This window comes from Schistocerca americana, chromosome 1 (assembly GCF_021461395.2).
Source record: "Schistocerca americana isolate TAMUIC-IGC-003095 chromosome 1, iqSchAmer2.1, whole genome shotgun sequence".
Taxonomy (NCBI): Eukaryota; Metazoa; Arthropoda; class Insecta; order Orthoptera; family Acrididae; genus Schistocerca; species Schistocerca americana.
In genome coordinates this window covers 474,793,558-474,818,999 of record NC_060119.1, presented here as the reverse complement: position 1 = coordinate 474,818,999, position 25,442 = coordinate 474,793,558, and the positions used below count along the sequence as shown (strand labels likewise).

At 37.9% G+C, this 25,442-nt stretch overlaps 1 protein-coding gene across 1 annotated transcript in view; it reads left to right on the top strand.

Moving 5' to 3' along the window:
• LOC124623963 (mutS protein homolog 4-like) overlaps positions 1–25,442 on the top strand; it is a 303,421-nt gene that overhangs the window by 251,588 nt on the left and 26,391 nt on the right. Inside the window, exon 15 of the mRNA XM_047149077.1 lies at positions 20,156–20,364. Coding sequence (XP_047005033.1) covers positions 20,156–20,364 — 209 coding nt within the window. The remainder of the gene's footprint in view (positions 1–20,155; positions 20,365–25,442) is intronic.

Sequence of the window (25,442 nt, the reverse complement as noted above, 5' to 3'; positions counted from 1 at the left end):
AGGAAGGGCATTGATCGCAGCGACAGTTTGCTGAAGCGGACAAATACCATCCCGAGAGAACTGAAACCCCATGTACGTGATAGACGCCTGAAAAAATTGTGATTTCTGAAGATTACACTTAAGACTGGCAGTCTGTAAGATATGAAAAAGTGTGCAGATATTTTGAAGATGTTCTTCAGCGGTAGAGCCAGTGACAACAATGTCGTCCATGTAATTGATTCACCCAGGGACAGGGAGCAATAATTGTTCCAAGAATCGCTGAAAGAGAGCACGGGCACTAGAAACCCCGAATGGCAAACCCCGAATGGCAAGAGGCCAAAAGGTGTGTTAAGGACGAGAAACTGCCGGGAAGCAGCGTCGAGAGGAAGTTGATGATAAGCTTCTGACAGGTCAATTTTAGAAAAATACTGGCCTCCAGCAAGTTTAGTGAACAGTTCTTCAGGTCGGGGCATAGGGTAAGTGTCGATGAGGCATTGAGCATTTACAGTGGCTTTTAAATCACCACAGAGACGAATATCACCATTTGGCTTAACAGCGACAATGACAGGAGAGGACCACTCACTGGAAGTGACAGGAAGCAAGACCCCTGAAGTAGTGAGACAATCCAGCTCCCATTTTACCCAATCACGAAGGGCCACAGGAATGGGCTGAGCCCGAAAAAACATAGGCCGAGCAGTGGGTTTGAGCGTGATATGAGCTTCAAAGTCGTTTGCACGGCCCCACCCAGGAGAAAAAAGGGACGAAAATGTCGTCGACAAGGAATCCATTGAGCATAAGGAATAGCATCAGAGACGATATTGACCGAGTCATCTATGGAGAACCCAAAAACGCGAAAGGCATCAAAACCAAAAAGATTCTCTGCGTTACTCTGGTTGACCACAAATATGAGAACAGTGCGAATGATGGATTTGTAAGATACCTCAGCATTAAATTGTCCCAAGAGAGAAATCTTCTGTTTATTGTACGTCCGTAATTGCCGAGTGACAGGTGACAGGATTGGAGAACCCAACTGAAGATACGTCTGAGAATTAATTATAGTGGCAGCAGAACCGGTATCCACCTGCATGCAAACATCTCGACCAAGGATTTGGACAGTGAGGAATAACTTCCCTGAAAGGGAAGAAGTGCAATTGACAGACAACGCAGAATCAGAATCAGCGTCATGTTCATGAACATCATGTATGCAGTCGGATTTGCAAACGGAAGACACATGACCTTTCTTTTTGCAATTGTGACACACAGCCCAACGTTGGGGACAATCCTCGCATGAATGTTTCGTAAAACACCGCGGACATGAAGGAAGTTGCCGAGGGTTTTGCTGCAGTTTCTTAGCGGGTTGTTTACGGTTAGGCCGAGGCTGCGCGTGGAAGCACACTGCAGCCACGTCGGCCGGCAGGGACGCGCCGCACACGTCATCAACAGTGCACAGAGTTTGTATTTCCCCAACATCACCCCACGCCTCTATTTGCGCCCCAGCGGCACGAGAAATTTCAGAAGACTGCGCGATGGAGAGGACTTCATCTAGAGTCAGATTTGCCAACTGAAGGGCACATTGCCGAACTTCTTTGTTGGGCGTCGACCGGATAATAGCATCCCGTACCATGGAATCGGCATAGGATTCTTTGTGAACGTCAGTAACAAATTGACACTTTCGACTGATGCCGTGAAGTTCAGCAGCCCAAGCGCGATAGGATTGATGCGGCTGTTTTTGGCAACGATAAAAGGCAAGATGAGAGGCTACCACATGCGTTTGCTTTTGAAAATAGACAGACAGAAGTGAGCACATTTCAGCAAAGGACAAAGACGCAGGATCCTTCAAAGGAGCCAATTGCAACAACAACAGATACATTTGAGGTGAAATCCATGAAAGGAACAGAGACTTACATGGCTGTTCATCCGTGACATGAAATGCCATGAAGTGCTGTCGAAGACGTTTTTCATAATCAGACCAGTCTTCCGCCATCCGTTGTAAGGAGGAAAAGGAGGTATAACCAACGACGAGAAATGCTCCGCATATGACACCGCGATGAAATCGCGAATCGCCGATGTTAGAAGCATTTGCTGTTCAATGAGACCTTGCAATAGTTGCTCGACAGTAGCCATGGAAACCTGTGGGCCAACGGTGAAAAGGAAAAATCCCATCCTCATTGCCAATTGTTATAACGTCAAGTTGAACACTTATATTTCAAAATGACACAACACATATAAGTCACAGAGCAAGTTGACATGCAATACATGTGAACACGGTAACATTCAAATGAGCACTGAGTCCAAGTCTAGCGGCCGCTGCCTGGCTGGCCACTTAGGTGGTGCAGCTGCTGCATGGCTGGCAGACAGCGCTGCACGTAGAGGACACGCGTAATTGCATGGCGGCACTTTGAATGATCGGCGAGTCACAACAAATATTATGAAAAGAATAATTGCTAGTCACTGTATAGTGGAGATGCTGAGTTGCTACTCACTATATTAGAGATGCTGAGTTGCAACTACCCTTTTCATAATATTGTTACATTCCATTCTGGACTTTCCATTGTTTGACTTCATATTCTAAACTATTTATTTCTTTGATAAAGATTGAAACACCACCATGATTCAAATTTGTTCTACAGTAATATGTTGCTAATTGGTATCAATAAGATGCACTTAATTCATGTTCACTATGAGTTAACCAGTGTACATTTACTAGAAGAACATCACAATTTAATTCTTCCAACCACTATTCCATTTCTATGAGTTTATAACATCCAAATCCTCCAAAAATAAATGCAAAATAGATATATTTAATAAAAACTGGTAAATGTTGGTTTGGCGCCTTCCCAAGACACATTCTCCATTCCTTCCATTCTATGCATGACTCAACCAAATAAGGCTCAAATTCAATGAATTAGTGTTGATGACAGTTTAGAGTTTTATATGAAGTAAATTAATAAGAGGTGGGCAGATCATCATGGTATGCAAACATGTCAGGACGCTGTTGCAGAAGCAACAAAAAATGAATGTCAGTTTTAATAAAACACAAAATTGCCAAAATGCTCAACAGTTTAGAGATGCTCAAAACGTACAAGGGAACTGTCAAATCTGACATGTCAAAACCTGCCCTGAAATTATTTATACAGGAAGAACACGGTAAAAGAAAGGCAGAGTCAAAATTTTAGCTGATAAGACACACTACAAGTATTTTTAAAAAATGTTGAAATTTGCCAAATTGATAACTCAACTCATGAAATACACACTCCTGCTATAGATGTAGCAGACGGCATGCACAGCATGGCAGGTACACGTCCATGGTTGACAGCACATCAGTAAACAGATAATATGGTTCAATGCAACTGTAATTTGTTAAATGAATTTCAGTTTCCATTGGTAGTTTCTTTGACACAGTTGTTCATAGTTATTATTTACTCAGATTTGCAGCAGCTCATTTAATATCTGTAATAATTAACTGTTGTCTTTGTGGTATTGCCAAGTGTTGACAATGGAGGTAAGACAGAATTAGTTTTCTTTGAAATTTCTTGGTACATGCTTGCTAGTATCATCTGTCTTTGTGCAGGTTCCAGAGTTTCACAGCATCCAGTTAATGTTTCAACTTGCAAATATGAAACACAAAGAACATGGTGTGCTATCAAAATCACCTACTTCACCTTCAATGATGTCGACATTTCACTAGAAATTTTGGAAACATTAGAAGCAACATGAAATACTCAGACAAAATATGTGAATTGTAGTTAAATAGTGATCGTTGTGCTAATTAAGGTCCAGATAGAGTACCTTCCAAGCGCAGAGAAAAATGTACAGTCACAGTTTTAATGAGAAAGAAAATGCTGTAAATCTTTTGGTTAAACAATGGAAGGAACTGTATAAATGGAAGAAAGATTTGCACAAAATACATGCCAAAATGAAACTCAGAAACATGTGAAAGAAAATTTTGAAAGATTTAGAACTGCTCGTGAGAGTCAGTGCACCATTACTATGGAAATCTATGAGACCAGGTGCTCCAAATTGCAAAGCAGATGAATATTACTGATTTCCAGGCTTCTTCAACCTGGTTAAAGAGATTCAGTTAATATACAGAAAAGAAAGTCACAAAACTACAAAGTTTACCTTATATAAATGCATAGAGGATACCTCATTAACAGGTAATACTATAGAGAAATTGGTAGCTAATGTGAAGATGAAGCTTCTTGTTATCCCATAAAAGCTGCATATAACACCAATCAGTCAGGTTTCCTGCAGACATTTTATCATTCTGAGAAAAAAAAGACAGAGTCACTTGTGCAGTTGAATGCTATTACACATTCGTATACACCAATGTCAGTGATTCTTATCAGTGGATTACTGTTTATGCAGCTTTATCTCTGTATTCAGGAACGTTAAGGCAATTCAGGGCCAAAAATGAAAAAAAAAAAAAAAAAAAGAAACAGGACTGTTTATTTCCAAAAGTCTTGTAATGGATTAGCAAAATCTGGAAAAATGAGAGAGAATAATTTTCAGTGTTACAGCTAAAACTTCTTCTTACCATTTGCAGAAAATAATTCATTGCTTTTGTTGGACTTTTGGCCTGGATATAATGACACCTTTTTAGGAGGATGACAAAAAAATGAAATGATCATGTGGCATTGTTGGCTGGGAGGCCCCATCTGGTGAATTTCGGATGCCCTGTGCAAGTATTATTTCAGGTAATGCCACGTTGAGCAACTTGCGCATCAGTGGTCATAAGATCATAATGAGGACAACACAGCACTCATTCCAAGGGAGGACAAAATCTCCAACCTGGCCTATAATTTGGATTCCACCTGGAACTAATAGAGTAATTTGGCCTCTCGTTAAATAAAAAAATTCATATTGTGCAGCACTTTTCATAAAATTGTCGGGCAATATAATTTCCAGTTTCTCTTTGTTGTTTCAGGTTTATCAGTGGAACAGTATTGTTAAACTTCAGTCATTTGTGCATTGTCATTATGCATCACCACATTTTACTAATTTGATCAAGTGTCCCTGCTATGCTGGCAGAATATGCAGAACAGTGGCCACAGCCATTTCTTTCACCAATCCAGTAAATAAATAAAACTAATAATTTCTGCAAAATGCCTGAATGGATCATTTTTTTTTTTTTTTATCAGGTGTGCTTGGTGTGAGGAAAATGTTTGTTTTTGTCATCCAATAGACACTTTGCATTTTTGTGACAACTATGGTGAACAAGCAAAGTACTCTTTCATTGTTAGCAAAATTTACATTATTCAGAAATTTTCATAAGAACTGTGTCACAGGAATTGGTATAAAATCTTTAATGTCAACAAATTAAAGTCCCAAACAATGGAAGTTTCTGTAATGTAACATCATACACTGTCTTAATTTTCTTTCCTCTGATACACACTTTTTTGTAACAATTTCATCTACATCAATTTAACTGCCATTGAGAACTGCATGTTATTCAGAAAATTAATGAGTTAATGTATCTTTGGTATAGTTTAGGTGCTTAAAATTCACATGTAAGCACTTTGGATTTCGCGCTGTGTGGTGCTACGTCCTCTTGTCATGACTGCGTCTGCTTATTCACTGATTTGCACACTAGGCCTGTACAAACGACTGTCATAAATACTTCTTCATGTGGCAACAATTAGTAATTTTAACATTTGTTTGAAAATACTTGCAATGTGCCTCAGCAGCTAAAATTTCCGCAGTTCATTTCCTCAAGTGTATTATTCCTGCATGAAAAATTTCAGTTTAGGTTCTGACATGTCAAATTGGACCAATACCATTCCCATTCATCATGAGATGCATTACATAGTTTCCAAAACAAAACTCTGTCTCAAAATCTGTCTGAAAATTCACAGAGATTCTGGTCGCAAGTGAAGAATATCAGCAGCAATTCAAAATCAATACCTTCACTGCATGATAGCAGTACTAATGTTACTGATGACAGCACCACTAAAGGGAAGCTACTAAGCATGGTTTTCCATAATTCTTTCATCAAAGGAGATGCAATAAATGCTATAGTACTTAATCAAGAACTGCTGCCCACGTGAATAAGTTGGAGATAGATACCCTTAGTGTAAAGAAGCAACTTAAGCCACTTATTAAAAGAAAGTTTGCCATTCCAGACTGTAACTGGTTAGATTACTTCAGGAGTTTGCTGACAAAGTAGCTCAATTTTTAGCAATCCTGTATAACTGGTCTCATGACAAAAGATCTGTACCTGAAGACTGGGAAGTTGCACAGGTCACACCACTCACTAAAAAGGAAACGAAAAGTAATCCAAAGAATTATAGACCCATATCATTGGCATCAATCTGAAGGATTTTGGAACATATGCTGTGTTCAGCATTATGAAGTACCTCAGAGAAAACTACCTATTGACAAGTATCCAGCACTTTTTCAGAAAATATTCTTCTTGTGGAATATAACTAGATCTTTATTCATACAAAGTGATGAGTGCAGTGACAGGAGATCTCATATTCATCCCATATTTCTTAATTTACGGAAGGCTTTTGACATGGATCCTCACAAGCAATTTGTAATCAAATTGTGTGCTTATGGGGTATCACCTCATATGTATGACTTGCGAAAGCAAAGAGAGCTTCACTCCAAGTTTAAACGCAGCCAAAACCTCTCAGACAAACAAAAGCTAAATGATGTCAAAGTTAGCGTAAGGAGGGCTATGCGTGAAGCGTTCAGTGGATTCAACACTAAAATTCTATGTACCGACTTGACAAAAAATCCTAGGAAGTTCAGGTCTTACGTTAAATCAGTAAGTGTCTCGAAACAGCATATTCAGACACTCCGGGATGATGATGGCATTGAAACAGAGGATGACACGCGTAAAGCTGAAATACTAAACACCTTTTTCCAAAGCTGTTTCACAGAGGAAGACCACACTGCAGTTCCTTCTCTACATCCTCGCACAAACGAAAAAATGGCTGATATCGAAATAAGTGTCCAAGGAATAGAAAAGCAACTGGAATCACTCAACAGAGGAAAGTCCACTGGACCTGACGGGATACCAATTCGATTCTACACAAAGTACGCGAAAGAACTTGCCCCCCTTCTAACAGCCGTGTACCGCAAGTCTCTAGAGGAACGGAAAGTTCCAAATGATTGGAAAAGAGCACAGGTAGTCCCAGTCTTCAAGAAGGGCCGTCGAGCAGATGCGCAAAACTATAGACCTATATCTCTGACGTCGATCTGTTGTAGAATTTTAGAACATGTTTTTTGCTCGAGTATCATGTCGTTTTTGGAAACCCAGAATCTACTCTGTAGGAATCAACATGGATTCCGGAAACAGCAATCGTGTGAGACCCAACTCACTTTATTTGTTCATGAGACCCAGAAAATATTAGATACAGGCTCCCAGGTAGATGCTATTTTCCTTGACTTCCGGAAGGCGTTCGATACAGTTCCACACTGTCACCTGATAAACAAAGAAAGAGCCTACGGAGTATCAGACCAGCTGTGTGGCTGGATTGAAGAGTTTTTAGCAAACAGAACACAGCATGTTGTTCTCAATGGAGAGACATCTACAGACGTTAAAGTAACCTCTGGCGTGCCACAGGGGAGTGTTATGGGACCATTGCTTTCCACAATATATATAAATGACCTATTAGATAGTGTCGGAAGTTCCTTGCGGCTTTTTGCAGATGATGCTGTAGTATACAGAGAAGTTGCAGCATTAGAAAATTGCAATGAAATGCAGGAAGATCTGCAGTGGATAGGCGCTTGGTGCAGGGAGTGGCAACTGACCCTTACCATAGACAAATGTAATGTATTGCGAATACATAGAAAGAAGGATTCTTTATTGTATGATTATACGATAGCGGAACAAACACTGGTAGCAGTTAGTTCTGTAAAATATCTGGGAGTATGCGTGCGGAACGATTTGAAGTGGAATGATCATATAAAATTAATTGTTGGTAAGGCGGGTACCAGGTTGAGATTCATTGGGAGAGTCCTTAGAAAATGTAGTCCATCAACAAAGGAGGTGGCTTACAAAACACTCATTCGAGCTACCGTATTTACGCGAATCTAAGCCGGACTTTTTTTCCAGTTTTTGTAATCCAAAAAACTGCCTGCGTCTTAGAATTGAGTGCAAATCAAGCGGAAGTTCTGAAAAATGTTGGTGGGTGCCGCCACAACTAACTTCTGCCGTCGAATATATGTAGCGCTACACAGGCATGCTTTGTAGCCACAAAGATAAATAATGGCACCAAAACCTCTGCGTCAGTAAATAAATTAAAAAAAAGGTGGAAGACGAGCTTTTTTCCTCTGCCCCGAATTTCGACCACTGCATTCTGGTACATTATCCAATGAAGTAAATACAAATTCCATATTGTACATCTTCGAATGCAGCAGCATTTCAATGTACTACGAAAATCCAGCTGGCAAGACTGTTTGGGATGTTTGTCAATATGGCCAACTCTACGTTCTGAATTTTTTCCTACCTGTGAGAAGAGATGGTTGCTAATAGGAACTTTTATGAATTGTGAATCGCATGCAGTATTTTCTTCACCATAAGAATAATAGGAATATAAGCATTTTGCCATGTATTGTTTCGTGTTTGCTGCTATCTCATTTAAATCCTGTCTGCCTAATAAACTACGAAACTAGAGTAAGACAACAGCAAACGCGGAAGAATATACATATCATGTCATGTTTATATTCGCATTATTCTTATGCCTAATAGCGATACAGTCAGAAATGAAGCACGGCAATTGACTAGATTTTTAAATCTAAGATGACTCTGATTTCTGTGCAGAATGTAATGAACTAAAGAGGCACCAGCAAAGATTTTCAAACGGAGAAAAATTTTCGCTAAACTTTCGTTCAGAACATCATCTATCATACGCAGTCTGTGGTGTCACCGCCAGACACCACACTTGCTAGGTGGTAGCTTAAATCGGCCGTGGTCCATTTAGTACATGTCGGACCCACATGTCGCCACTGTATGATCGCAGACCGAGCGCCACCACAAGGCAGGTCTCGAGATACGATATAGCACTCGCCCCAGTTGTACGACGACTTTGCTAGGGACTACACTGACGAAGCCTTTCTCTCCTTTGCCGAGAGACAGTTAGAATAGCCTTCAGCTAAGTCCAGGGCTACGACCTAGCAAGGCGCCATTAACCGTATCTGAAGAGAGTCTTATTTGTATTATCAACAGCGCTGTACCACATCATGGAATAAAGTTAAGTATTTGAGGAGCTGCATACTTTTCTTATTAGAATTCACTACTTATCCTGTTCCAGAATTCACGCCAGTCGGCGTGTGTGTACGCGTGCCTTTCTTTCGGCTACCCGTCACTGTGGACTGGCTGCCTTGTCAGTCCACTACACAGTCTATTATTTGGTTCTTGTTGATCATTATCAAAGAAAGCAGTAGTGTAAGTAACAACAAACAGCAGAGCAGTCTCTTGCCATTGTTTTGCTAATGAGATGATTCCTCTCTCTCTCTCTCTCTCTCTCTCTCTCTGTTTTTTTTTTTTTTTTTTTTTTTTTTTTTTTTTTTTTTTTTTTTTTTTTTTGGTAAGCGGTGGTAGCGCGCACAAATGATGCAAGCCATGCTGCGAGCGGCGAAAGGCTGTAAACGCGCCCTATCAGAATGCAACAAACAATGCAAGACACAGTACAGTAATGCATTTTCAGCTTAGAGTGATGTAAACACCTATAACAAAGAAAATGACACTTATCAGATCAAAGAAAAATAAGCAATCAATTCAAACCAGACGAGGCACATGAAAAAGGAAGGGTGCCCGTATAAATACGGACGGAGCACCTGACGCATAGCAATGGCTACCTGGTAAACCTTAACTGCTAAGCTTACGACTCGAACCAAACTACTGTAGCCGTATCGTCATTCATTCGACCTAAATTGTGTCTCATATTACAATAGACCAACTTTGTTTCGATTTGGAGATGGCCTACAACTTTTCTCTCCCCTTGAATTTCGAGTCTCAAATTTCAGGTGCAGCTTAGATTCGGGAAATTTTTTTTTCCTTGATTTCCTTGATTAACATGTATAAATCATTTAGGAGACAATCTGAATACCCATATTAGATTGCTTGCAGTGACGTTTTTCAGGTGCGGCTTAGATTCGAGTGCGGCTTAGATTCAAGTAAATACGGTATACTTGAGTATTGCTCATCAGTGTGGGATCCGTACCAGATTGGGTTGACGGAGGAGATAGAGAAGATCCAAAGAAGAGCGGCGTGTTTCATCACAGTGTTATTTGGTACCGTGATAGCATTACGGAGATGTTTAGCAAACTCAAGTGGCAGACTCTACAAGAGAGGCGCTCTGCATAGCGGTGTAGCTTGCTCGCCAGGTTTCGAGAGGGTGCGTCTCCGGATGAGGTATCGAATATATTGTTTTCCCCTACTTATACCTCCCGAGGAGATCACGAATGTAAAATTAGAGAATTTTGAGCGTGCACGGAGACTTTCAGACAGTCGTTCTTCCCACGAACCATACGCGACTGGAACAGAAAAGGGAGGTAATGACAGTGGCACGTAAAGTGCCCTCCGCCACACACCGTTGGGTGGCTTGCGGAGTATGAATGTAGATGTAGATGTAGATATGTGATTTCCTGTCATAAAAGCCATGGTTCATAGTAACTTCTCTTCTTAACATGTATAAATCATTTAGGAGACAATCAGAATACCCATATTAGATTGCTTGCAGTGACGTTATCAGAAAATGAAAATGAATTGCTAAATTATTTAGACAAGACACCTTCATGGTGTGAAAATGCCCATTGACCTCGAATAATAAAATGTGTAAAGTCTTCCATGTGAATACTGAGAAAAATCCATTAAATTTCAGTTACATGATAAATGAAACAAATTTAGAAGTTGTTGATTCAACTACATACAAAGGGACTGCAATTGTGAACTGCTTAAATTAGAACTATCACAGAAAATGCTGAGGGAAAGGCAGACCAGAGAAGGGGAAGGCAAACCAGACACTATGTTTTGTTAGTAGAACAATTAAAATGAGCAACAGATGTAGCAGAGAGCCAACCTATACTATACTTGTCCATCCTCTTCTGGAGTGTCACTGTGCAATGTGGGATTCTTCCCAGAGATGATGAATTAGGTTGCAGTCATCAAAACAAAGGAGTTTTTCATGTGCTGAGGTTTTATCATGAGATTTCAATCAACAATATTTTGTTGACTTCCACCTGCATGGAAAGAAATTACCCCAATGATAAAATAAGAGAAATCAGAGTTTGCGTGGAAAGATGTAGATGTTTTCATTTTTCCCACATGCTATTCAAGAGTAGAACAGCGGAGAAAAGTCTGAAAGTGTTTGTGATGGTGCAATACACAAAATGAGAGGATGGCAACCACTCATCTAGAGTGGACTAATGCATGGAATGCACCAATCCCCTATGGATGAGTCGTTGTCTTCTCATATTTTATGTACTGCGTAGTAATTATGTAGATGTACCAGATTAAGAACACAAATCTTGTAACAAAAAGCTGTGACAGCTGGAAAATTGGATGGCCAAACAATCATTCCAACCTCATAAAAATGCCAGCTGGATGAAAGGGACATAAATTAAACCTCTCAGATACCTCTCATAGTCTGAAAGATACAGTCAAGTACCTTTGGGTGCACTTATACAGGTACCTGAACTGGCACACCCATCTACTCCATATCCTCCACAAAGCCCTATTACAGCAAAACTTTATAAGCAAGGCTACTTCCACTGGTGCTTACAATCACATCTGCTTCATAAATTTGAGCATACACACCCATGAACAAGCAGCAACAATTATTACCACAGCACATGAGTTGAAATACCACAAATGCAACTGGTTAAACTTTGAATGATATATGGGTGACACACCTTCCAAAATGAGGAAAATATGGAAGACATCATAATAGACATGTCAAAGACACTCCAAACACAAATACATATACTCTGCTCACACTGTTGCACAAAGCACATTACACATATACACCAAAATGAAAAAATATGTAAAATAAGTGAAAGGCAATCACTTACCTATGGAGGATTGATGCATGGTGCACAGAAACACGTAATAGAAAAAAATTAACACTAGCTTTTGAGCTCTTGCTGTTTTTCTTGTATGAGTATCCACACACACAAAACCACAAAGACACCTAAACACCCATACTCGCAGTAGCAGTGAACGCTACTGTGAACATGGGCATTTGCTTGTGTGTGTGTGTGTGTGTGTGTGTGTGTGTGTGTGTGTGTGTGTGTGTGTGTGTGTGTGTGGGCACGCGCGCGTGCGCACGCACTTGCAAAAAGCACACCACACACAGCAGTTTCATCCCATGAACTTAGCAAGGAAACTATCCTGTGGCAAGGAAACAATACTTCTTTGAAAAAACAGACCAAAATGCAAGCCCATCTTGACAACTTAAGGAATTTGCAACTCCAAACACACAACAGACAAAAAAATATGATGCCACTAGATGCAGAACTAGAACAGAAAGCAAAACACACACACCCGCACACACAAATGAAAATTAACAGAACAAGCAGAATTGTTGCTTCACAGAAATGCAGATGCAGGGTCAGCATGATACCGTACAACCTGTAACATGCTATGAAAACCCTCCTCCAGCAATCTTCTGTCAACATCTCTCTACTAACCATCAAACCATTGCACCCATTAATTAAAAGACAACCAGCAAAACTTCACTATGTGTTGGAAACTGCTTTATGTTTAAGAGTTTTAATTCAATTAACTAAATCACAATCATTTGTTACTCACTATATTTTAGTATTTTCTGTTTTAGATACACTTTAGTTCATCAGTTATTACATTTCCTAACTCGTGCTGTTTTCTTTGGTTTTATCTTTTGTTTTTGTTTAACTTTTGTTTTACTTTGTTTTGGCTGCTACTTTGTTTTATCAACCATATCATTTTTATTCACTTAAGTTTTCTTTTGGAAACTGGATTGTTTTGCTATTAAGTCAACCATACAAAAGCAACTTATTTCAATTATACTTAAAATAAACAAATAAAATAAACTTAAAATCTAAAAATCTTTGAGCTACAAATGGCCATTTCAAATAAAAAACTAAGATAAGTAAACCTTACACTTAGAGTTCATATTTATGATCACTGTTGTTACCTCTTTCTTCGAATAATGTTTAATGTACAATCACTTGCAAACATGCACTATGGTCACAAGGATGTGGAATGCATCAGGTTTACATTATTATATAGATACAATAAACAGTCTACAGTAAAATAATGTACATTACTGAGAATATCTTAAGATACAAAAAGAAAAGTATATCTATACATTGGCCATCATGTACCACGAAGACAAATAATGGCTAGCACATTAGACATTGAAAGTCTCAAAACTTAAATGCAAATGACAATACTAGTTTACAAAAACAATCACTGGTTAATCTTCATCTATTAATCTTCATCTACTCACCAAGAGAGTAAAATGACTTATCCATAAGATATTTTCTAAATTTAAATTTAAATGCAGTTAGGTCATTAATGTGGACTTAATATCTGGTAGAAAGGAAGTGAAAACTTTTCTGGCAGAGTAGTTAAGACCTTTCTGTGCAAGACTTCAATGTTTTAGATCCATTTGTAAATATTTTTAGATTTTGCAATAGCATTCATATCACCAAAAGGCGTAATTACATGTAGAGGATAAGTTGCCACTCTGAGTCTCTTTTGAAGGTGTAGAATACGCTTGGACCAATTTAATTTGCCATCAATTAGTTTGCAAGGAAGCTTCACAGATTCACAAGGTAATATATTTTGGTTATCACAGTTCAAGTTGATTATTTCATTTTCTTGTCGAGCTGCATGAAACTGCATAAATTGAGTTTTTTCAGTATTTAGAGTTAATCCATTCAACTTAACCAATGTAAGATATCTAAAAGTACAGCATTACATCTATTGTCTAGTTCACTACTTGTTTGCCTGGTTAGCACACTGGACTCTCATTCAGGAGGATGACGGTTCAATCCCACATTCGGCCATCCTGATTTAGGTTTTCCATGATTTCCCTAAGTCACTCCAGGCAAATGCCAGGATGTTTCCTTTGAAAGGGCACGGCCGACTTCCTTCCCTGATCCAATGAGATCGATGACCTCACTGTTTGGTCTCCTCCCCCAAACAACCCAACCCAATCCAAACTTGTTTGGCTTTCAAGTCAAATAGTAGTAAATTTTTTTTTCCGTGTTTCTACAAAGTGGGAGGTAGAATGGAACAGAATAGAATAGAAACTTTATTGTCACATAACATGTCGTATTCAATCAGATGATTTGGACATAGGTGACTCGTCAGTTTAAAGCTACTTTCTGATTGTAAAGATACAGAATAATCACAGGTATTTTGTAATTTGAAGTTCCACAAAATGATTTAAAATAATCATGTTGAAAATAAAGTAAAATTAAGAATAAGTATTTACTTAAAGTACTTTTTTAGCATGACAGAATAAAATGTAACATCAGGAACAGTTATTTGTGATAGTCAGTCACAAATTCTTCTACACTATAATAATATTTACTTACTAGGTATTTTTTAAATGATGTCCATATTCTTCTGGTTCATAATTTTTAAATTTTTCATGAACTTTATGTCCCAGCCTCATATCCATATAGTAAGTTGTCTTCTCCAGCAGTTTTAGCCTATGAGTTGGTAGCTTATACTGATATTTGTTTCTTGTTCATAATCATGCTTAAACAGTTCCTCAAAACAGTCCTCAAAAAGTTGTGGGTTTTGTTTAGAAAACTTAATTGTCTCATACATATAGAAGCCAGGAACAGTCATAAGATCAAGGGCCTTGAAAAGAGGTCTGCACGATTGTCTTTTTTCTGCACCTGCCATTTTCTGTAGCCTAAAGACTCTCTGTAAGTTTGTTTTCTCTGATCCCCAAAAAATTGTACCGTATCTAATCACAGATACAAAATATGCATGATATACAACTTTTTGACTGGTGTTTCTATTATACTGCTTATAACATTCATTGCAAATATTAGACTATTTAGACGGTGACACATGGCATCTACATGGCCTGTCCTTGATAAATTCTTGTTCGGCATTACACCTAGAAATTTGATACAGTCTGTGTTGGCAAGGTGATTGTCCTCATGTGGTATTTCTAGTATATCCTGTACAGCTTGTTTTGTGCTAAAGTAAATGATTTGTGTCTTTCTTAGATTTAATTTCAGACCATTATTTCTCACCCAGGCCTTAATTTGTGCCAGAGGCTGCTGAAGGTGACTAATTAAATTTTCACTTTTCTTGCAACAGACTTTTGCTGTAGAGTTGTCTGCATGAAAAACAGTGTCTGAATTTATGTTAGTTGACAGGTCATTTATATAATACAAGAACAATATTGGCCCAAGGACAGATCTTTGTGGCACACCTTGTTCTGTCTTTTTCCAACTTGAAAAGAATGTCTTACCCGTTTCTTCTATTACTATTCTTTGTTTCCTGTTCAATAGGTAAGATGACATCCATCTCAGCGAATTTTCACTAAAACCATATGCTTGCAGCTTGCAAAGTAGTAGTTTGTGATCTATTGTGTCAAAGGCTCTACTTAGGTCACAAAAGATGCCCAATACATTCATATTTTTATTTAGATTACTACTAATTTTTGTAATAATGGCTTGCACAGTACAGTGCCCTCTTTGGAAACCATGCTGATTGTTCTGGATAATATTATGTAGCTCATTATAATTAACTATCTGGTTAATACGGCTCTTTCAAATGTTTTGGAAAATATTGATAACAATGAGATTGGTCGATAATTGCTAAATTCATCGTGTCTGCCTTTTCTTTAATTGGGTTGTATTTCAGCATACTTCAGTCTATTGGGAAAACATCCTTCCTCGAAAGATTAATTCATTATAAGGGACAGAGGATGTGCAATACTATGGGTGATTGCATTTATTATTTTTGAAGGAATTTCATCCCAGCCTACAGAATTTAAATTCATCAAGGACTTTATGATATCAGCTACTTCAGAATAGGATATACAGATGAATTTAAATTTAGTGGGGTTACATAAACTGGAAACAGGGTACACATTTGGCAATGTAAGTTCATCAGTTTTACATGAATTTATGAAGGGGCTGGTCGTTGATGAAGATAAGAAACAGTAAAGGTCTTGCTACTGCATATTTTTTAAGATGCCATCAGTACTCTCAAGTACCACCTTCTGCTTTCTGCTGTGTAGATATGACCCAATCCACCACCCAGTCCACCTCCTGGTTGCTACCATTCTAAAAATCAGCTTTCCCTAAGAATATATTGTGTTCTACACAGTCAACAGCTTTTGACAAGTCACCGAAAATTCCAATAGGTGACATTGTGTTATTCATTGACTCAAGAATTTCATTTGTTACAGATAAAATAGCTAAGTATGATGACCTGTTTTTTTGAAAGCTAAACTGGTTTTTGTTGAGGGTGTTGTGAGTATTGAAGCGGTCTACAATACTTTTACACACCAATTTCTCTAATATTTTTGAGAAGCAATGTAGCAGAGATATTGGACAGTAGTTGGACACATTAGATTCAACTCCTTTATTAAAAAGTGGTTTTGCTATAGCAAACTTACAACACCTTGCTGCATTGAAAATGTGATGCAGTTAAACAGAGAGCCGACTCGTGGTGATAACATATTAGACCTTCTGGTGACAAACAGATCCGAACTATTTGAAACAGTTAATGCAGAACAGGGAATCAGCGATCATAAAGCGGTTACTGCATCGATGATTTCAGCCATAAATAGAAATATTAAAAAAGGTAGGAAGATTTTTCTGTTTAGCAAATGTGACAAAAAGGAGATTACAGAGTACCTGACGGCTCAACACAAAAGTTTTGTCTCAAGTACAGATAGTGTTGAGGATCAGTGGACAAAGTTCAAAACCATCGTACAATATGCATTAGATGAGTATGTGCCAAGCAAGATCGTAAGAGATGGAAAAGAGCCACTGTGGTACAACAACCGAGTTAGAAAACTGCTGCGGAAGCAAAGGGAACTTCACAGCAAACATAAACATAGCCAAAGCCTTTCAGACAAAAAAAAATTATGCGAAGTGAAATGTAGTGTGATGAGGGCTATGCGAGAGGTATTCAATGAATTCGAAGTAAAGTTCTATGTACTGACTTGGCAGAAAATCCTAAGAAATTTTGGTGTTATGTCCAGACACCCTGTGACTAAAATGGTACTGAAACAGAGGATGACAGACTAAAGGCCAAATTACTAAATGTCTTTTTCCAAAGCTGTTTCACAGAGGAAGACTGCACTGTAGTTCCTACTCTAGATTGTCGTACAGATGACAAAATGGTAGATATAGAAATAGACGACAGAGGGATAGAGAAACAATTAAAATCGCTCAAAAGAGGAAAGGTCGCTGGACCTGATGGGGTACCAGTTCGATTTTACACACAGTACGCGAAGGAACTTGTGCCCCTTCTTGCAGCGGTGTACCGTAGGTCTCTAGAAGAGCGTAGCGTTCCAAAGGATTGGAAAAGGGCACAGGTCATCTCCGTTTTCAAGAAGGGACGTCAAACAGATGTGCAAAACTATAGACCTATATCTCTAACGTCGATCCATTGTAGAATTTTGGAACACATATTATGTTCGAGTATAATAACTTTTCCGGAAACTAGAAATCTACTCTGTAGGGTTTCGAAAAAGACGGTTGTGTGAAACCCAGCTCGCGCTATTCGTCCACGAGACTCAGAGGGCCATAGACACGGGTTCACAGGTAGATGCCATGTTTCTTGACTTCCGCAAGGTGTTCGATACAGTTCCCCACAGTTGTTTAATGAACTAAATAAGAGCATATGGACTATCAGACCAATTGTGTGATTGGATTGAAGAGTTCCTAGATAACAGAACGCAGCATGTCATTCTCAATGGAGAGAAGTCTTCCGAAGTAAGAGTGATTTCAGGTGTGCCACAGGGGAGTGTCATAGGACCGTTGCTATTCACAATATACATAAATGACCTTGTGGATGACATCGGAAGTTCACTGAGGCTTTTTGCAGATGATGCTGTGGTGTATCGAGAGGTTGTAACAATGGAAAATTGTACTGAAATGCAGGAGGATCTGCAGCGAATTGACGCATGGTGCAGGGAATGCCAATTGAATCACAATGTAGAGAAGTGTAATGTGCTGCAAATACATAGAAAGATAGAGCCCTTATCATTTAGCTACAAAATAGCAGGTCAGCAACGGGGAGCAGTTAATTCCATAAATTATCTGGGAGTACGCATTAGGAGTGATTTAAAATGGAATGATCATATAAAGTTGATCGTTGGTAAAGCAGATGCCAGACTGAGATTCATTGGAAGAATCCTAAGGAAATGCAATCTGAAAACAAAGGAAGTAGGTTACAGTATGCTTGTTCGCCCACTGCTTGAATACTGCTCAGCAGTGTGGGATCCGTACCAGATAGGGTTGATAGAAGAGATAGAGAAGATCCAACGGAGAGCAGCGTGCTTAGTTACAGGATCATTTTGTAATCGTGAAAGCGTTATGGAGATGATAGATAAACTCCAGTGGAAGACTCTGCAGGAGAGACACTCAGTAGCTCGGTACGGGCTTTTGTTAAAGTTTCGAGAACATACCTTCACCAAAGAGTCAAGCAGTATATTGCTCCCTCCTACGTATATCTCGCGAAGAGACCATGAGGATAAAATCAGAGAGATTAGAGCCCACACAGAGGCATACCGACAATCCTTCTTTCCACGAACAATACGAGACTGGAATAGAAGGGAGAACCGATAGTGGTACTCAAGGTACCCAACCACACACCGTCAGGTGGCTTGCGGAGTATGGATGTAGATGTATATGTAGATGTAGACTTGACATGTATACCGTAACTACTACAGTGCTTTATAATTTTGGATGAAATGTTGTCAACACCTATGGTTTTTTTTTAAGGCCTTGATTATATTTTTACCGTCATTGATACTGAAAGCGCTATACAAATTGAGACACATAAGTTTGGGTCACCTCGTTGTAATAGATTAATTGCCATATTTAATGAGCCCTTACAGCCCACATGTTCTGCTGCAGTTGAGAAGTGATTGTTAAACATGTTAGAAATTGTTACAGGATTATGTATCACCTTGTTATTATTGCTTGTCTTGATATATTCTGTCTTATTGTTCTTTCCACGCTCTCTCTTTTTGATATTCCAAATTGATTTTATGTTGTCCTAGGAGTTATCAATTTCAGATTTAATATATAAGCTTCTGGATCTATTGATCACTCTTTCTAAAACTTTGCAGTACCGTTTATAATAGGATCTTCCAAGGGGTTGTTTGGTATTCTTAATAAGGCATGTAATTTTCTCTTAGTTCTGTAAGAAATTTTAATTCCTTTGCCAATCCTTGGTTTCCAGGAAGAAATCTTATTATTCTTCCTCACAATTCTTTCTGGAAAAGTCATTTCAAATATAGAAATGAATTCTTTTAAGAAAATATTAAATTTGTCATTTACATTAGTTACCATATACATTGAATCCCAATCAACCTGTGACAAATGGCAATTAAAGGCAGCAAGAGTTTCACTGTTTATGCATCTAAAGGAGTAATAGATGTGGGAAACTTTGTTACACACATTGATGTTGTTGACCTTAAGCAGTTGCCCATCATGATCAGAAAGACCATCTATGACCTTACTTTGCTTGCACTGTTTCTTCTATTCTTGTCAACATATATATTGTCTATAAAACTTTTGCAATTTTCTGTAACTCTCATGGGGAAGTTGTAAGAATTCATTAAATTCTCAAGATCAGTCTTACAAGTGTTATTAGTTAAGAAGTTAACACTGAAGTCCCCTGTAACTATCACATTTGTGGTTTTGGAAAAAAAAAATTTGCCAAAAGAGATTCTAATTTATTTCTCATGTGTTTTTATGTTAGCATACAAGTGATTCACAGTATCAAGCCTGACAATTATACATATAGAAGGAGGGGTGTGCTATAAAACTGAAAATGTATACCTGGTCATAGTGCGATTTTGATACTCGTGTAAAAATGACAGAACTTCGATTGGTATAATGTTACAAAATGTCATGCACAGAACTGAAATTTAACTTTAGTCAGATGGCTGTATCCTTAGATTCAATCACATTAACACATTGTCGTATGTCCATTTTAGTAAAACAATGTAATTCTTGGTTGTTACAGGTGAAAGAGGTACAATGCATTCTTCAAACAATGACAGATTCATCTTTGGTTGTAATGGATGAACTATGTCGAGGCACATCATGCGAAGAGGGCACTGCTATGGCATGGGCATTGTGTGAAGATTTTCTGCGTACAAAAACATTTGCTTTTCTGACAACACACTTTATGTTTCTTACTAATCTTGAAAAATCACATACTAATGTTGTGAAGTAAGTGAGAATATAACATTATGTTTTATATAGTCAATTTGAAAGTAAAGAATTTTTTAACATGCATTTGTTTACTTCTGGATGCTCAAACTAGATATGAATAATCAAAGTGAAATCATGAAGAAGGCTAAAAGGTAAGCTAGCAGCTATAAAAATGTTTGATTCGAGGATAACCTTTTCTTAATGCCACTAACTTATCAAATATCCCTACAGTTAAACTTGTTTGACATTCTTTTGTGAAAAATGAAAACGTATCTTTTAGAATTTTGTTGTCTTTCAACATAAAATGAAAACATATATCCACCTCTTTCCCCCCCCCCCCCCCCCCCCCCCCCCCCAATATTTCCCTTCCTATTTAATGCTTCCCTTTCCAAAACTTGAGACCCATTCATTGTTTTTATGTTCAATTATACATAGCCTTCCATATTTCATACTAGTAAACAGATGTTATGTCTGTTCACATTGGGTTTAAATTTCATTTTGTCCATCTTTTCCAGCTTAAATGCCTTTTTGACATGCCTATGAAAATTGTTTTGAGCATCTGTTTTTTTATCTGCTTATTCTATAAAAGTTACAGGGATACATCAGCAATGAGCTTATCCTCTATATGGAACCTGCTGAGGCTATGATTAGAAACATTTAGTTGGACATCTAATTTCAATCACATAAAAAGAAACATCAGATCAGTTGAGACAGACAGTTGGCAACAATGAGGTTAAGAGTACGATAGATGACAATACTGTATTCAGACATACCGACAGAGGGTTAAGAGATACTGTAAGTCTGCTGGCATTCATGTAGATGTGTCTAACAGCTTCAGTGCCCTGGAAGCTGTGGACAACACCGTGCAGGTAACCCAAGGCATTAAAAAAAAGTCAAAGTAGGGAAATATGCAAGCCAACATTAATAGTAATCAGAGGCCTAAGAATATCAGAGGGGCCCTTCTGCTAAGGATTATTCACTGGAGGGACAGTATACTAACTTTGGATAAAGTATAACATCTAACTACGAGGGCGGTTTGAAAAGTTCTTGGAATCACTGCGAGAGGTCAGTGCGTGTGCAACGAGTTGTTCACGTGATATTCATTGGACTGTTGCCTGTAAATATATGTTACATCAGTGCTCTTGGAAGAGAGCTGTGGCGGTAATGTGGCTCTGTTGTTCCTGTGTAGTGATTTGCAAAGGTGGAAAAAATCGAGATTAGAGCAGTGCTTAAGTACTTCACAAAGTAAAGTATGAAAGCAAAGGACATTAATGTCAATTTCCAGAACACACTGGGGGACTCTGCTCCTTCATATTCGAATGTTGCCAAGTGGAAAAATGAATTTAAATTTGGTCTGGAGAGCTTAGATGATGATCCATGCAGTGGTTGGCCAAGATGTGTCACCTCCATGAATCATTGCAAAAATGCACAAAACGGTCGTGGAGGATCGCCGATTGAAAGTGCATGAAAGTGATCATGCTTGCCAGATGTCATTTGAAAGAGTTATATATTACATTTTAACTGAAGAATTAGAAGTGCAAAAATTATCTGGAAGATGAGTGCTGCAACTCCTGGTGCTGGATCAAAAACATGTGCTGTCGCCATGGCAGAATTACACAAACTAAGCTATGAATTGTCGCCACACCCACCTTATTCACCTGATATGACTCTGTCAGCTCCCATCTCTTCCCAAAACTGAAAATTTTTATTGATGGACGAAAATTCACTTCAAATGAAGAACTGATAGCTGGAGTTCACAATTATTTTACAGGCCTGGAGGAAACTCATTTTCAAGATGCGATCAAGGCACTGGAACATTGTTGGACCAAGTGCATTAATCTACAAGGAGACTACACTGAAAAAATAAAAAAAAGGTTTTGGTGATGTAAGTACTATTTTTCTTTTCCATTTTGAGAACTTTTCAAACCACCCTCGTAGTAATTTTAAATCAAGAACAGGATTCAGAGACATCACATGTGATTTGGACTTTCTAGCAAAATATCTTGGTAAAGAAATTCATTTAGTGATTATTGTGGATGCTGGGAACAAAGGAGGCTATAAGCTCAATTATACCACTAAGGATGATATCAGGCACATTACTTAGAATGATACCCATCAAGTTTCATCAAGAATTGTGAATTGTGTTTTATTCATCTCATGACATACATTTGCAATCCATTTGGTTTGCATACAAGAGACATGTCAAAAATTTATAAAACAATTACAATGATTTTTACATTAATAAGTAATAGCACTAAAATAATTAACAACACTATAAGGATAACACATTGTACCCAGCTCAAATTTCCAGTTTGTCCTGCATGAATTCATCTGCTGAGTTATAACACTTCAGTGTCAGTTCCTCATATAGCTTTCTCTTAAGTGAACCTAAATTCATCTGCGTCAATTTGTTCCCTTTTAATTTATTACAAATTTTCATTCACATGTATTGAGGTCCCTTGTCATACAGACTGAGGCGGTGGGTGGGGAGCTTAAAATTTTCTTTGTTTCGGGTATCATGTGAGTGGACAAAATAGTTTCCATCAAATAATTCATGTCTGGTGTACAAAAATACAATAATCTCATATATGTATAAGGATGGCAGAGTTAATATTTTAAGTTTTCGAAATAATGGTCGACATGGTTCCTTGTGATTTGCAGTGCACATATTTCGTATGATTTTTTTCTGTATTTTTAGTATCTGCACTATGTTTGTTGAGTTACCCGAAAAAACAATACCATACGTAATAATGTATGTGAAGTAGCTTGTATATACTACTTTTCATGTGTCCATGCCAGTTGCAGTTGACAATATTTGCATTGCAAATGCAAAGCTGCTCAATTTGTTTGCCAGGTATTCAAAGTGTGCCCGCCAGCTCATATTTTTATCTACACTTAAACCTAAGAATCTGACTGAGTCAACTTCTTCTATACCTTGGTTGTTGTGTACAATTTTAATCTACTCACAGTTTGACTATTTGGTTCTGAACTGCATCACATGAGTCTTAGATAAGTTTAGATTCAACCCATTCAGCTGAAACCAAGTTTCTAAGGTACTGAGGGTACTGATCACAGAGTTTTTTCCGAGTCCTGATCTTCGACTAAGACAGAAGTATCATCTGCGAACAGAACTGATGGGGAGCTGATATTTAATGGTAAGTCATTAAATTAAAAGAGAAATAGGACTGGGCCTAATATGGAGCCTTGTGGAACACCCTGAGATATTTTTTTCCAGTCAGAAAAATAATATGTGCCATTTGAAGAAATGCTAACTCTTTGGTTTCTGTTGGATAAGTAGGATTTGAGCCCTTGTAGAGTACTGCCACTAATGCCATACTTTTCTAGTTTGTAAACAAGCAATGCATGGTTTACGGAAACAAACGCCTTTGTGAGGTTGCAGAAAATTCCTCCCACCTTATTTTTCTTGTCTAATGATGTGCTTATTTTCTCAATGAAGTTGTTTACTGCATCGATGGTGTTTTTACCCTGCTCAAAACCAAATTGATTGTTTAGAATAACAGAATATTTTGCAATGAAGTTTTGGATTTATGCAACAGCAAGTTTGTCAAATATTTTAGATAGGACTGGGAGAATCGAGTTAGGATGATAATTTCCCATGATATCTCTTGATCCCTTCTTGAAGAGTGGTTTGACATCAGCATATTTCAGTACCTCTGGGAAACAGCCCTCTTCAAAACATTGATTTATTATTTGAGCTAGTGGGTTTGCAATTCTGTTGTGTACCACTTTAATAACTTTGGTGGGTATTCCATCCCAACCTGCAGGTTTTTTGTTTCTTAATGTTAGAATAGCATTTTCTACATCCTCCACAGAAACTTTTGAGAATTTTGTAAGGTTTTCAGAGTGTTCGTCTAGGCCAAAGGGATTTACTTTGTTGTGATAATCTGTTACATCTGCACAAGACTTTGCTAAAGTACTCTGGTATTTGAGTTGGATTTACAATAGTATTTCCTTCAATATCAACTTCTGAAATTTCTTGGTTACAGGTTTTAACACCTAACTCAGATTTAATGACAAATCACACAGCCTTTGTCTCATTTTTATGATTTAAAATTAGCCTGTTATTTGCCACTTGTTTTGCTGTCTTGACAACTCTTTTAAATGCGGTTTGATAGAGTCTAACATATTTAATGAAATCAATATTTTTATTATATTTTAGTTCTCTGTGCAGTTGCCTTTTCCTGACACTGGAAATTTTTATGCCCTGGGTAATCCACTTTACTGTATTTGTTATTTTACTGCTGCAGAGTCTGGGTGGAAATGTTTCATTAAAGTCTCCAAGAAAACTGTTTAGGAATTTCTTAAAGTTTTCGTCACTTGAGTTACAATAATCAAAAGGCCATGTTTTATCTCTTAGCTTCGCACTAAATGTTAGCAAGTTTTCTTTGCTAAAGTTCCTGCTCATATGGGTTCTCATACGTGAAATGTTCCTGTCTGTCTGGTCAATGCATGTTGCTGATTGCCCATTGTCTCTGGTAGATTCAAAGAAATTCAATTTGAAATCATATTTCTTTACTAAATCAGTGAAACATGACGCATGGCTCTATCACATGTGATATCAATATTAAAATCAGCAGCTATTACAACTTTTTTCTTTTTCTCTCTGAAAAGGTCTTCTAGCATAATTTGAAGCTTAGATAAGAATAGTTCTGTTGTTGACGTCCCTGGAATTCTGTATATTGAAATTATTATAACATTTGCTAGTGAGTCCACTATTTCTACACAATAGCTCTCATTCTTCATTTAAATAATTAAAACAGTTTCTGGTCTCATAATTTATATCACTATGTATAAGTATACATGAGCCTCCACATGACTTGTTTCTTCTGCAAAAGCTACTTGCTAATCTGAAGTTCCTTATTTTGTTTAGAATTTTAATTGTGTCTTCAGTAAATCAGTGCTCATTTAAACAAACAACTTTAATCTTTGCACATTCTGACAGAATGATTTCCAATTCATCTATTTTGGTGCTTTTATTGTTAGAAGCATCAATGTTTAAGCCATTTATATTCCAGTGGATAACATACCTACTTTGACTATCACTTACAGGCTTTAGAACATTTCTTGCCAGATAA